Raw genomic sequence first — 14,146 nt, 5'->3', positions numbered from 1 at the left:
GCATGCGTGGGTTCCCTCCGTGCACTCCGGCTTCCTCCCACAGTCCAAACACATGCTCGTTAGGTTCATTGGTGACTCTGTCAATGTGAGCGTGAAAGGTTGTCTCTCTGTGTCAGCCCTGTGATTGACTGGCGATCAGTCCGGGGTGTACCCCGCCTCTCGCCCAATGAGTGCTGGGATTGGTTCCAGCGCCCCGTGACCCTGAACAGGATAAGTGGTATAGATAATGGATGGATGATTTGTCTCCAAATGGCAGGCTAACAAAGTCAGTTGGTTATGTGCGAGTATGAAAGTCAGACAGCACATAACTCAGTGTAACACAAACTAAAATGTTGTTCGAGCGTCTTCCACATAAAATTCCAAATAAGACTCTTTTGTAAGAAGAATGTAAACTCTAAGATCATGAGGTGAATGTAAACTCAAAGTCAGCCAGAATCCAACACCCATGTTGGGTAAATGTATAATGCAATAAACAATGAGCAGTATTTATCTCTCAGGATCTACTGTATGCATTTTGATACTGCACTTTATTAAACCTGCATTGATGTTAAACTTTGTCTTTTCATTTTTGACTGTCAGTATCAAGTGTTCCTCTTTAATAACAAACCTTTTTTAAATGTCTTGTCGATAGGGTCCACTTCACTGTATTTTACTCGGATACAAATGTATCTATGAGCAGGCCTTTTCATGCTATTTGGACCCTGTTTTGTTCTTAGTTCTATCAAGTAGTATTTGCACTTACTTTTATTTGCCTGTTTATCCAATTAATCGTAAAGCACTGAGCTATTCCCCTTGTATAAAAGGTGCTCTGTAATTAAACAAGCCGTGCTGATATTCAGAACATCAGAACCTCCAGTGTGATATTGCTTTTATACAACAGCTACACAAATAGTAGTAAAAAGTAACAACAACAACAGATTGATATTTACCAACTCAACTAGTTCCACAACTTAACTAAAACTGGACTTTTGTTGCCAGGCAACCCAAACATTCTCCTGCTCTCTGTGTCTACAGGTTACCACAGACCAGCTGTTTTTCATCATGTACATTTATCTGTAGGTTTTAATTTATCATCAATCTGAAATAAGAGTCTGCAGTGTGATTCAGAGGTACCAGCTTCATCAATGTAGACACACACGGTCTTCTTGGAGTAACCAAGATGGTGCCGCCACAGATGGCTGCCTCTGTGATAATTTTCATGCACAAAAGCAAGTTTCTTGTATGTGTGAACCTACTTGGCAATTAACTGCGATTCTGATTCTGTAACGTTTATTAACAGTATTCAGAACACCTGGCTGAGGCGGAGTGATACACAGTGGTGTTCTCTGGATCAGCACTCATGGAATGCCTCTTGTCCAATCAGATTACTGGGTCAGAACTAACTGTTAACTTTGCTTTAGGTGTATCTCTCTTTAAGATCTTGTACACATACATGGCTAATAAGGCTGATTTTTCTAGTTAATGTTAAAAATGTGGAGCAAATGTCTGTAGAAATGATACATTTTACTTCACTGTTTTAAAAAGAGCCCCATGAGGCACAGATGATTGTTTTAACAGAACCTAATAGGAAAGCAAACGTCTATAGATATTTTCATTAAGTAATAGTGCCAAAGTGTAGAGAGTGCACAACTGGCTCGGGTTTAACACAAGACAAAAAACAGAAATACTAAGAAACATTCTTTAATTTTTTCCCTTTCCAAGGAAATATTTTAAGATTTTTAAACTTTATCTGATACAAAAATGTATTCGTCTTAACGTTTACACATTTTGCATTAGAACATACTCTTACATTGTTGCAGGTTGACACAGTTACAAAACATTAAACACAAAAAAGGTAAAGAAACCAATTCTGTACAAAAAAAAACACAAGCACCTTTCATGAAGGCTGCCACCCATATTAAACATCACATTATCATCGAGAAGCTTATACACGTTCGATAAAACTGGGGAAGTGATATAACTTTCTTTTAAAATGGAGAAAAACTATCTGACTGCATTAAAATACTAAATAACCCAGACATTGTAAACTACAGCTCGTTTCAGGTGTTTTTTTTGTATCTCTTTTTTTATGAAAGGATTCACAGGGATACAAAGTAACATTTCTCTCACATGCACAAACTTGCACACATCCCACACACACAAAATATAAGACAGGTGGAGGTGATGGTGTCGTTAAAATTGATTTCAAAGTGACAGCATGGCTGTGGTGGCAGATTCAAGTCTGAACACGTCGATGAGTAAATGAACATTGGTGGAGTTTTAAGATTCAAGTGCTGTTTGTGTGTGAGCCGTGTGTGTGTGCGCGTTTACCCAGAAGAGTTGCCTGCTCCTCTTTTACAAAATGAAAATATGGCAGCTGTCGTTATGGCTTGTGTTCTCTCTCTCTCTCTCTCTCTCTCTCTCTCTGAACAGTCCAGTCAAGCAGCCCGGCTGGTAGCTTTGGACACGGTATCCACAGCTGTCGAGTGAACGAATGAATTTAGGGCGTGCACCTCTCCCAGTGATGTACAACCTTAGAAGAAAACGCCTGAAGTGCTTAAGAAGAGACTCAGAGCAGCAGCTCAGCGTGGGACAGCGGCCTCTCCACTCCACACCTCCTGCTACCAGACCTCTGGGACCTCAAACAGGGATGTTGTAGACTCAGCTGCTGCATGAGAGAGGGAGAGACATTGAAAGATAAGAACAAGAGCCACACTCCTTGCAAGTTATCTCACTGAAATATTGCCAGTTGCCACATTTACTCTTTGAACTTTTGGCTCAGTTTTGGTACAGTAACTACACGTCTAAGCAATTTAAGTCACAGATAATACTGTGGTTATTTTTAAGATAAATTGAGATATTCAGAATTGCCACAACTGCACAAGTCAATAGTGCTGTACATGTCCTTCAAAAGCTTTTTGTGCAACATCATTTTATGCCTTCATGTCAGCAGCTTTCCAACACATATGTATCTTTATCATACATGTATCATACTTTATATGAATGGCAGAGAAAGTTAAGTCAATGAGGCATAAATTTAAGAACCATGTTGAAATTCTGAAACTCATTAACTGCAAAACTGTTATATTTTTATTGATTTAAACCTGGAATAACTGACTTTTTGGCCACTTTGCAAACTAACAGAACCCAAACTTCACATATCATCAACTTTTTAGTTTAAATAAACTTATTTACACATCAAGCAATCTCAGAAGCCATCAGCTATCGTCTGGGACAACGGTGAACATGTCGCACGTGTAGCCAGCGGTTAGCGATATAAATGACTTTCAGTCAAGACTTCCTTTTCCGTGTGCTGCATTGTTTAAACTACTTTTAAAATGCTCGTTTGTTGAACAGAGGTTGGATCGATCATTTCTGATGCATTCGAGGAAGTCGGGAATTCTTAACGCTGAACAGCTTTTGTGAAAAAGCATCAAGGGAATTTATCTCAAGTTGAATTTTTGATCAGAACGGATTGTTAGCTGAACTTGCTGCAAAAGTCTGTTTATAGAGACTAAGAAGAAGCTCAATCATCGTCCTATATTCCTTTACATTTTGTTACTCCACATTTAGGGAAGTCTTGTTGCATTAACTTCTAGCAGTTCCTGATGAAACCATGCTAAAATATAATAATCACTTGATTACTTTTGAAGCTGAAATAAATAAATAAATAAATAAATAAATAAATAATGTTAAAGTGATTAATATGGGGTAGTAGCAGGAGTCATGATTTTATGTCCAGCTTCTGTTACCCACTTGAACTGTCACGCAGATTCAAAGGTTAAATAAGCGCTCGCACTGACAAACACACCTTCTGTCTTCTTTTTCTTGTCCTTTTGACCTTTCCTCCCGTGGCCGGTTGTTGGGGCTTGTTGCCAGGTGACCGTCCCATCAGCATCACAGTCTCGATCTGTGCCCTCAGGAGGTTCTTCCTCGTCAGGGACCGGACTTAACCCAGCTGAATCTGATGAGTCTCTGCAGGGCACGGTAACAATTTTAATACTTTTTATCAGCACAAAAAGGATAAACGGTGAGAGCCAAATAATCAGGTCCAATTTACTCACGCTGTCTTCAGCCAGCCCTCTGAGGTTTTGCTCTCAACAGCTTCTGTGTTTGCCTGTTCACTTGATGCTAGGAAACAAAGACAACCAGTGCATAAAAGACTAAATTAGACTTCATTAAGCAGCATATATATATATCCACTGTATTTTACTACATTAGGAGGGCTACGGTCGTATGTGTAACACCAACCATCACATGGCTTGTGCTGGCTAAACAATGCTAAAACAAAGAAGTTAAAGGACCAATGTGTAGTAATGGATAAAGACAGGCATATTTTAATTTGCTGCAGAAAAGACATGTAAGATTTTGATATATTATTATTATTATTATTATATTTTATTTATGCCCGTCTTCAGTCAGGAATGTATCTGATTTTTAACAAATGACCCAGCCTTCCTTGACTTAGTTAATCTAACAGATTGTGATCACAACACCACCTGTCTTCTCCTTTAGGGCAAACTGAATCTCTGTTGAGTACTTTGCTAGGGAAACCTTGCCGTTTGTTACCACACTGAAACAGTAAAGTATTGTATGCGTTCACACACCATCAGTTTTCATCTTCTTGCTGCCGTTGTTATCCGGGTACGAGTAGTGACTCCAGCCATCTGTAATTACAGCGTCTCCGGCCCCCTGCTCTCCCTGAACGGGACTGATGCTGCGTTTCCTCAAACCTCTAGAAAAGAAAAGCCATACATCATATATACCTGCAGAGACTATCAAGCAGAGAGGTAAACGGAGTGACTGTTTAGTGGAAAGATGTAGTGTATATCTGCACAGGTGTACCTAGGATATCCAAACCCAGCAGAAGTGGTTGAGGAGGTGTAGTGAGATTTCACCCAGCCGTCCTCTCCCCAAGTTTTGGGCGTCTGGCCGAGCTTCTCCTTGTCCTGTTGTTTACCCTGGATGTACTCTGCATATGTCTGGATCCTGTAGCTCTCTGCATAGCGGCTGGTGTTCATAGCTGTGGGATGAGTGGGAGAGTTTAACAGATTACTTCAATAAGTCCAGCCTGGTGTGTGCACACAGCCGGGGGTGTCAGACTCACCTATCTGAACCTGGTCGGTCTGACTCAAGGACACGAATGCTGACGTGTCATCGATCCATGAGACCTGGATGTTTCCTGTGTGGGTTACAGAAGTAGAAAGTGAGTGAAAGCAATGAGTCATATCTGTGTGAAAGCAGAATTATGAGGCAAAAAGCAAGTGTTACCAAAGGCACTAAAGAGCTGGTAGAGGTCACTGGTCTTCCATTCTTTCGGGAAGGTGACATACAGGACGTGGTCTCTTTTAGGTTGCACTGCGAGAGCAGAAGACAGAAACATGGGATCAGCAACAGTGGAGATGGTGACAGTTTTGATATAAAGCTTAACACTTCAATCAAAAGTAAATCAAAAGCTAAAGTTGCAAGTAGCTGGCAGAGAGTTAAAGCAACTAGCAGGACTTTGTGTTGCCGTTTGTCTGCCTCCTGGTGGTCATTACATATCGCACTGCTGTGTGACATTATGTTACTCACAATCTGGACCTGTGATGTTGAGGTAGGGAATATCTATTATCCTCATCAGGAAAAGCCTGAAAACAGAGGAGAAGAAGAGAATCATGGGATTGTTCATGGTTTAATAAAGAAACTAGAAAATTAAATACATCTCAGTGCATCTCTTACTTGTTGAAGAAAGGCTCAACTAGTTTGGAGCGAGCCGAGATGTACGCTTTGGGTGGAGTCAAGAAAGAACCTGTAGAGAAACAGTCCAGCAGACCAAGTTCAGCCACGTGCATTTAGACATTTGTTTTCTTATTTACTAACAGGATCAGTGTGATTGTTGTGTTACCCAGGTAGTTGGCCATTGCGATGAAACAGAGGCCAGTGATGTAGGCATCGTATCCAGCCTCGTGGAGCTGCTCCTGGGCTGTGTCATAACTGAGGAACCCCTCTGCAGTTTCTGATAGGAACAGCACAAAGAAGGAAAAAAAAAAAGTGTGAGCAGGATTTCATAGATTGGAAACAGCTCGGGAAAATTTTTTTCAATGCATTTACTCACCAACTTGCGGTGACTTGAATGGGCTCTCCTTCAGCTGTTTCTCCAACTCTGCCAGAGACGTGTTAGTGATCATCTCCTGAAACACACAAAACAAATAATCAATCAATGTTTATTTACATATTTTCTTGAACATTATATTTATTTCGAGTGATCTAGTAGATTTGAAGGAAGATCTTCAGGTTATTTTAGAGCTACCGTTGCACCACTGTGGCCAGAACACCAAGCAAAGACTATGCCACTGGGTTATCTGGTTACGGGTTGATAACTGTCTAAACCAAAATGATGTCCAATAACTTTCCTATGAAGTGCAACATCCATAAATATCTCTTCCACCACCAGTAACTTGTTCCCCTGGTTACCCAACCAGCCCTGAGGGAGATTATTTACCTTAAAAGGCTGGGTGGTAGCCATCAACTTTGTGTCCAGAAGTCTGCAAGTGGAGAGTTAAAATTAATGAGTTGAACATTTAAAAGCGAAAAAGAGCATCAAACAGCCTCAGCTGTTAAAAGAAGTAAACACATTTAGGAGTAGGAGAGGAATTTTACCTTGGAAACACACACATCGTGACCTCTTTAAAGTCTTGAAGATCCTGAAGAAAAGAGAAATGGTATAAATTATTCACAAATCACACATTCCTTAAAAACAGCCATTTCATGCAGCCAAAAAGTTTCAGTATTCAAAAATCATGTTTTACCTCAGGCAAAGGGCAGTAGAACTGGTGAATGGTGTGCATCACATCCAATAGCATGTTGTGGCCAACCACAAGTTTACCCTGTGTGTCGGATAAAAACGGTTAGGAGAAAGTCAATTTTCACAAAGCCAAAAACAACCAGAAAAACACGATTAAGTAACAGAATGATAGCACTATACTGCAATAAGCTCCAGCATTGATGCTGTTACGGCCGCTGCCATACACCTCCGTGTGGTAACTTATTATGTTGAGTGTGTTGATTGTCTGTGGCTGGGAGAGTCGTGTGTTCCTCTAGGCTGGATATCTCAAACACCTGCGCTGCTGGCTGGAGAAGACTGATTGGTGCCGGCCCAGAACAACACGCCAATCAGAGGTGAGTACTGCCGACTTCCCCTTTAAAAGGCTTAGCCAACCTTTCACTCAGGGCGCAGCTTTTGAGTTCAGCTCGCCACTGTGCCTCCCGTTAGTGTAAATCTTGCAATTGTTTGAAACTGTGTATTGCTCTAAGCAGAACTAGTTGTTATATTTCATTATTCTGAGGCACTTGCTTTGGTGCCTGGACTGGGCCAGGGATTAGTTTTAGTATTATACACACTCAAGTTTAGAATTCATTTGTTAGAGACACTACGTGCAGGGATGCTGTTTCACTTGTGGTTTGGTTTGAATAGTTCAGTTGTTTCTATTGTGTTTTACCTTTAAACGAGAGCTAAGAACACTATTCTTGAGTCCTCTTTTTGTTATAATTATTTATTGATTTGAGCAGCACCCACAGGCCCCTTTTCAGTTTGCCTCACTTTTGTTGTGGTAAAACAATCACACTTTCTTTGTAAATAAATAACTAGGTTTTACCATGAACTGTTTTTATCTTGCCTCCCTTTTCCTCTCAAGAGCCGGGTCGTAACAATGCGATGGAACTGAGTAATGCATTACAACTGCTAACAGTTGAAGAGTTAAAACACAATTCCTAGAATAATAGAGCAGATTTACAGATGATTTGAAAATCGACGGTGTTGACTCACAGATTTGGAGATGGCGTGGATGACTCTGGAGAATCCAACAGCATCATTCAGCTCCTCCTGATGGGCATGGAAAAGTACAGGGCAATAATATTAAGATACAAATAAAGACTAGAAAGAAAGTTTTTTCTTCAACTGTGACAACAACATTTAAATACAAGTGATCATGAACCCAAACTCACCTGCTCCCTCTCCAGTTTCTGCTGCTCCCTCCTCTTCCTCTCCTCTTCATCTACTTTGCTGACCTGAATGAATCGCTCCTTCTGCTCACATACAGAACTCGCATCAATATTTTACATATTTCACAAACACAGGAAAACAAAAGCGAAGGGCGAAATCTGTTGGGAGGAAAACATGTTTTTACCTTTTCTGTTTCCACGGTTTCCACGTGAAGCCCCTTGGGAAACCTGTGTGAGCAAAACAAATCTCAAGTCTTGTACAAATCAACACAATAGCAGCAATGATAAGGCAAGGTGGTGAGAAACACTCACTTCCAGTTCAGCGTCTGGTAAATCAGCTTTCTCTGAAACCTGGTAAGGTAATATAAACAGATTAACATATGATACACAAATGCATTGTAGGTATAGTACTTTGAGAGATGGGCTAGCTTACCCAGTGCATGGCTCCAAGTCCAAAGTCTTCTCCGAGTTAGTGAAGAGAGCCTCAACCTTCTCTCTGTGGGTAAAACAGTAGAGAGAATCAAGAGACAAAAATAAACAATAAAAATTGTGGTTAACTTGTGTTGTCGTTCTTAGGTCCCTCTGTGTATGTCCAGTTATTTTAATACCAAATGGTCCCTCACAAGGAAAGATAACCAGGGTGCAAATCAGCTCAACCGTCTCATGTTAGTGTGAAAGTATTGAGCTTCTTCCATCATGTCTCAATCCTCATACAAAAGTCTACAGCTCTTTGTACCATCATGAACTGAAACATGAGCCACAGCACTTCTTCTTTAAGAGGGATCTAAGTGTGTGGGTTTATCATATGAAGAAAGAGGAGGAAAGTGCTCCGCATGTGCTCCAACACTTACATGACCTTGTTGATGAAGTCTTTGTGCTCCTCAGGTACGTGTGCGGGGCCTTTGGAGGAAGGAGAGATGTAGGATGGTGTCCCTACACCGTTAGCATGTTGATTTCTCCTCTCCTCCGTCTGCTCCCTCAGCTGGGCCTCCTCATCCTGATTGAGGTATGGGATTCCTATGAGACAACAGAAGAAACTCAATTTTACTTCTTTGTAGTGAACTCAAGTTCTACGGTGGCTTTACACAATTGCTGTCCAAGACAACTTCAAAGCTAGGTTCTACAGCAAGGGGAAGAAGATGTGCGTTTTCTTTTCTTAAACACTTGATAACAATAACAGCACTGTGAAAATGAAGACAAACAATAGCAGCATTTGTAGGTTCAGTTAAGCCTGCATAGCTTTAGTAACTGACGGTAAATGACAGTATATCCCTTTTACCTTCAGTGACACCACATCGTTGAAAATAAGTTACTTCAAGATTTCAAGAACTTTGCTTAAATTAACTCAAGTACAAAACAAACCATATTTTGATTTACATCAAATCAAATGAATTAAAAAACTGACCAAATATTTAATACCACTTTCCTATATGTTAAAAGTCTGACATGTGGTGCTATGAAAAAATAGCCAGTCATCAAATATTGAGGTTTGATAACAGACACTACATATAATCGTGAGTCAAAGCCATTCTGTGTTGAACTCACCATTACAGAACACCTTGTTGAAGTCAAATCCCTGACTGGCCAGAAAGTCAATACTGGAACTCTGAAATGACAAAAGATGATCTGACATTTTCACAACTATCAAACAAAATGCCAACAGACAAGCCATATTGTTATAGTTGACCAGGCATTTTCAGGAACAATAACTTTTTCTATCAAAAGTCATTCATCACACAGAAGCTATCAATAACCATGAGGAGCACCACTGACTTACTTGACAGATGAACTTTATGTCCGGGGACGTCCTGTTGAACGGTTTGGGGAATATATAAAAATTAAAAGGCTTTGTGATATACCTGCAGAGACAGGAGTACAAGAAACAGACCAATTAGGATTAGCGAGATCATAACAGTGTCTGGGAGTATATTACAAGTCAGAGAGAGCTGGATGAGCTCTATTATTAGCATTTAGTTGGCAAATGGAGGAGGAAATCTATGTAAACTGTAGTTCGGTTGAACAATTTTCAACTGAAAACAAAAAAAGGTGAGAAACATCAATTAAATTAACCTGTTAACCCCGCAGTTTTCCATAATAAAATACTACATGGTCCTGGTTTATTGCATTATAATTTCTTTAAACACATTTTGATAAAAAAGGACCCTTGATAAGACTTGGCCTCCAATTCTGCCTATAAGGGAGAACCCTCTTTGGGGCCTCACCATGTTAGATGCTATTTTGTTCTAGTGTCACATACTCAAAAAATGTATTCAAATCAAATCAGCTACAATTAGTTGGCACACAGTAAGCACTGAGGCTTTTGGGGCCTCAGGGCAGTTGGCCGCTTGGTAATCCAGCCTTGCTTGAATCGGGAGATTGTACACAGAGTACCTCTAACTTGTCTAGTGTGAAAACATGCACACATTTGTTTTGTCTGGGTGCCCAGTCCAAAAAGCATGTCTCCCAAAGGACTGGCAACAAGTTAGCTTTTTTCCATAAAAACGACAAGGAATCAATTTGTCAGAAACATTTTTAACATTTCATTGGTTGAATAAAGAAGCCATTTAAATCAGCTGATTGAAAGTGTTTATACATTCAAATTAGTCGGAAATATAAGTATCAGATCAATAATTCTGTGTTTGTTAAACAGATCTGACTCACTTTGACTTTGCCTGGTCGTACTTAAATGTGCATAATCCAAACTGGAACAGCAGGAAGTCCATGGAGTGCTGGCGGGCAGAGAAAAAAGAAAGAGTTTAAAGAGAGAAATAGTGGACATGTTCAGATTGTGCCTGCAGGACTGTGGATGGAAGCCAGGAGGAAGGCAAAAATCATACAACTGTGCAAACCTTTTTAAGCTTCGTGTATCTCTCCTCCGGTGTGTCCAACCCGTTGGTTAGTGCACTGACATTAGGACCGTCGCTTATCCCTAAACACACATTATACATGTCACAATTATTATACTCCGCCTTTGCTTATAAATCTCAACCTCTGCTTAAACTTAGACACGGTAGGTTACCTGAAAATTCTCCATCGATGGCAAGGAAGTCCGCCTCCTCTATCGCGCTGTACACCGTGTTTAAACAGTCTTTATAATCTGGATAAGGGAAAGTGCATCTACATCAGTAATGTTAGCGTGATGAAAGCGTGCTAGCCGCCTGCAGAGGCACACAGAGACCCGCAGCTGTGCAGCTAGCTACACGGCGAGCTAGCTAGCCAGTTAGCAGCACAAACACAGAAATAGTCTTGCCTATTTTACATGTATATCATGTTACGGCTCCGTTGTGAATGATCATAATGTGTATAGCGAGCTAAAAATTCAGAGAGTAATATCTGGCTGGTTACTTACTCCTGCGTGTCACCTCCATCCCTGCACAATGACTGAACCCGGCTGACAGCTAACGTTTGCTAGCTACGTCAACTGGCTTTTAACCGTTAACAAACACTTCCGGGGCCGCTCGCGCACAGATTCAGTGTTTCAGTAGCCTAAAAGCTATATGCATATATATACATACATTGGAGACGTTATTGAGAGAGATAATATTTACTATTTTAAAATGACATCATTTGTATTACTTATATCAGGTTATTTGTTATACTATATGAGGGTTGCAAAGTTACCCAGTTTGTGTTTAACTGCATCAGATGTTTTGGTGTAATGTAAAGAGGTTGAAAATAAATTAACAAGCCATACATTTATATTACCCACTCCTTTAACTAAGCTCACAGAAAAAATCTATCTATCTATCTATCTATCTATCTATATAACTATATATCTATGCTTGAATTCTCTTCAGATTACAATTATATAGGCCTACGACTAATAATCATAAGTATTAATTTAAAAAAATAATTGGGGATCAAAAAGGGACAGTAGAGGATGTATTTCCTGCGGCAGAAGAAAAAGTTCAACCTGCCAAAGACAATGATGGTGCACTTCTACACCGCTATCATTGAGTCCATCCTCACCTGCTCCATCACCGTCTGGTACGCTGCTGCTGCTGCCAGGGACAAGGGCAGGCTGCAGCGTATCATCCGCTCTACAGAGAGGGTGATTGGCTGCAATCTGCCATCTTTCCACAACCTGTACACCTCCAGGATCCTGAGGTAAGCGTGCAGGTAAGTTTGTGGCCGTCCCCTCTCACCCCGGACACAGTCTCTTTGAGACCCTCCCCTCTGGCAAGAGGCTGCGGTCCATCAGGATCAAAACGTCCTGACACAGGAACAGTTTCTTCCCCTCGGTTGCCAGCCTCATCAACAGTGACGGGGCCCGCCCCACCCCCTCACATGGCACAGACTCTCATCCAGCCCCTCAGTCACTCAACAGTTCATGAATGTTAAGACTTTCAATCATACACTGGACTCATATATTGTCTGTACACTACACTATTTTTAATTTGATACTGTAAGCTTTTTGCACTCACCAATATCCTGCACATCTGTACAGTTTTTAATCACACCTGTTGTACATATTTTGTATTATACGTATTGTTTTTTATATTTGTATTCTTATTGCCTTTCTTATCTTGTTCTATTTAAGTATTTTACATATCTTTATTCTAGTTCTGTTATAATTGTTCTGCACCAAAACACCCAAACAAATTCCTTGTTTGTGTAAACCTTCTTGGCAATAAACCCCAATTCTTATATTAAAATTGTAGACAATTGACAACCAAGACATCTTCTTCAAAGTACCCAAAACAATCTTCTTTGCATGTGAGCTGGATTCGTGGCTCTTACTGTGGATCGAGTTTTGACGAAATGCTACTGAGTTTAATTCCTGACGTGATTTCAGGTGGTGTCTCTGAAGTCGGGGGGGGCGATACACCTGCCACAGACTCTCTGAGAGGCAGGCCAGTTCTTGCAAATATTATGTATTTTAAAATAAAAAGTCACAGGGAAATGTCTGCACCCGTGAAAGCAGGGGTGAGGTATTGAAATGCAAAGATGACATTTCAAAAAGTACGGACAGCGGGTGTTTTTTTCTCTTTAATGAAGAGAAGCAGGAACAGGCTTTGGCTTTTATGTCTTGTGTTTTCTCCAGGGGTGTAAAGCTGGAGGATTATACATTTTATGACAAGTATTTGAAAAATATGCATTATAAAGTCTATTCAGATGAAAGGCCTTTAAATACACGACACAGATCTATATATTCCTCTCTGTTAGTCAAGTCATCTATGCCTGCAACACACTTCTGTTATGCCTTTGTTTGCAGAGTTTACTACCTTGTTGGCTTGGATGTAGACAGTTTGTACCGTCCTTGTAGACTATAATTATTGTATTCTGTTAAAATTACAACAAGCAGAGGAGAAAATAATTACTTAAATGCACACTGAGGTTAAAAATCATCTTATAAAAGCAAGTAAGAACAATAAGGACGAAGGACGAAACAAATACACATCAGGATGACACAAATATACATTACAGCAGCGAACAACATGGTGACAAACGCTATGTAAATGACAAGCCAATTTAAACAGATTTAATTAAATATGGTTAATGAGTGGAACTGAGCATATGTGTGTGTGTTTGTCTGTGTGTGTGTGTGTGTGTGTGTGTGTGTGCGTTGAACTTTAACAGAGGACAGTTAAATCACAATTGATCTATGGGAGGCCTTTATTTTGAAATGACCTTTAAGGTGTCATTTCAGATTTACAGCTGTTAAGGTTCCCCCACACATGCTCACAAATGGGGAAATCTGTGGTGCTGAAAACTGCAAACATATTCATTCGACTTTCCCCAGCGTGAAGAAATGATTATCATAATGTGGTTTTAAGGTTTTTTACATATTGAATGGAAATGTCGAGCAGCTGGGCTCAAACCAGAGTTACTTTCTGAGGAAACATATGCCCTAAAAGGTTTTTCTGCTCTTTTCACCATCAGCGTGTTGTTCTGGTGAGTGAGTCAGAGATGAGACGCTCGCTCTAGTTCGACTCCAAACATCCGCTATCAATGTCAGGAAATCGATCTCTCCAAATGACTTTTGCTCTTTGATGAAGAGTGAGATGTGAGCAATTTAGGGGGGCGTTATGCCTTCAAATGATAGACCTCTCTGTAAACTCAGGCTTTTAGTTTGGAAAAATGTGACAGACTGAGCTCAAGCTTCTTAAATCATTGGTTTTATGTTTGGATTTGACTTTGATACTGATTTTAGTTTTGGATTTCTAACATTTAGTCATTTTTT

At 40.2% G+C, this 14,146-nt stretch overlaps 1 protein-coding gene across 2 annotated transcripts; it reads right to left on the bottom strand.

Annotated features, from left to right (window-relative positions):
* Nucleotides 1-1,676: 1,676 nt before the first annotated feature.
* On the bottom strand, nucleotides 1,677-11,388 carry parn (poly(A)-specific ribonuclease (deadenylation nuclease)). 2 transcript variants are annotated; one of them, XM_069665522.1, is made up of 26 exons: nucleotides 11,312-11,388; nucleotides 10,982-11,059; nucleotides 10,812-10,891; nucleotides 10,624-10,691; nucleotides 9,740-9,821; nucleotides 9,508-9,568; nucleotides 8,814-8,979; nucleotides 8,396-8,458; nucleotides 8,275-8,313; nucleotides 8,148-8,190; nucleotides 7,966-8,046; nucleotides 7,787-7,843; nucleotides 6,771-6,848; nucleotides 6,622-6,665; nucleotides 6,464-6,506; nucleotides 6,077-6,152; nucleotides 5,867-5,977; nucleotides 5,701-5,770; nucleotides 5,554-5,609; nucleotides 5,251-5,337; nucleotides 5,087-5,161; nucleotides 4,825-5,002; nucleotides 4,587-4,714; nucleotides 4,044-4,110; nucleotides 3,791-3,954; nucleotides 1,677-2,647 (listed from the first exon to the last, which is right to left on the bottom strand). In XM_069665522.1, exons 1-26 carry the CDS (start codon nucleotides 11,328-11,330, stop codon nucleotides 2,601-2,603), a joined length of 2,061 nt encoding a protein of 686 aa, XP_069521623.1. In that variant the 5' UTR covers nucleotides 11,331-11,388; the 3' UTR covers nucleotides 1,677-2,600. The 2 variants fall into 2 exon arrangements, with proteins under 2 accessions (XP_069521623.1, XP_069521625.1); XM_069665524.1 differs by having other exon boundaries at nucleotides 1,677-2,644.
* Nucleotides 11,389-14,146: the final 2,758 nt, after the last annotated feature.

Source organism: Semicossyphus pulcher, unplaced genomic scaffold (genome assembly GCF_022749685.1).
Source record: "Semicossyphus pulcher isolate SPU_LCO1_2020_fin unplaced genomic scaffold, fSemPul1.0.p SCAF_17, whole genome shotgun sequence".
Taxonomy (NCBI): Eukaryota; Metazoa; Chordata; class Actinopteri; order Labriformes; family Labridae; genus Semicossyphus; species Semicossyphus pulcher.
This window is presented reverse-complemented; position numbering and strand designations above follow the sequence as displayed.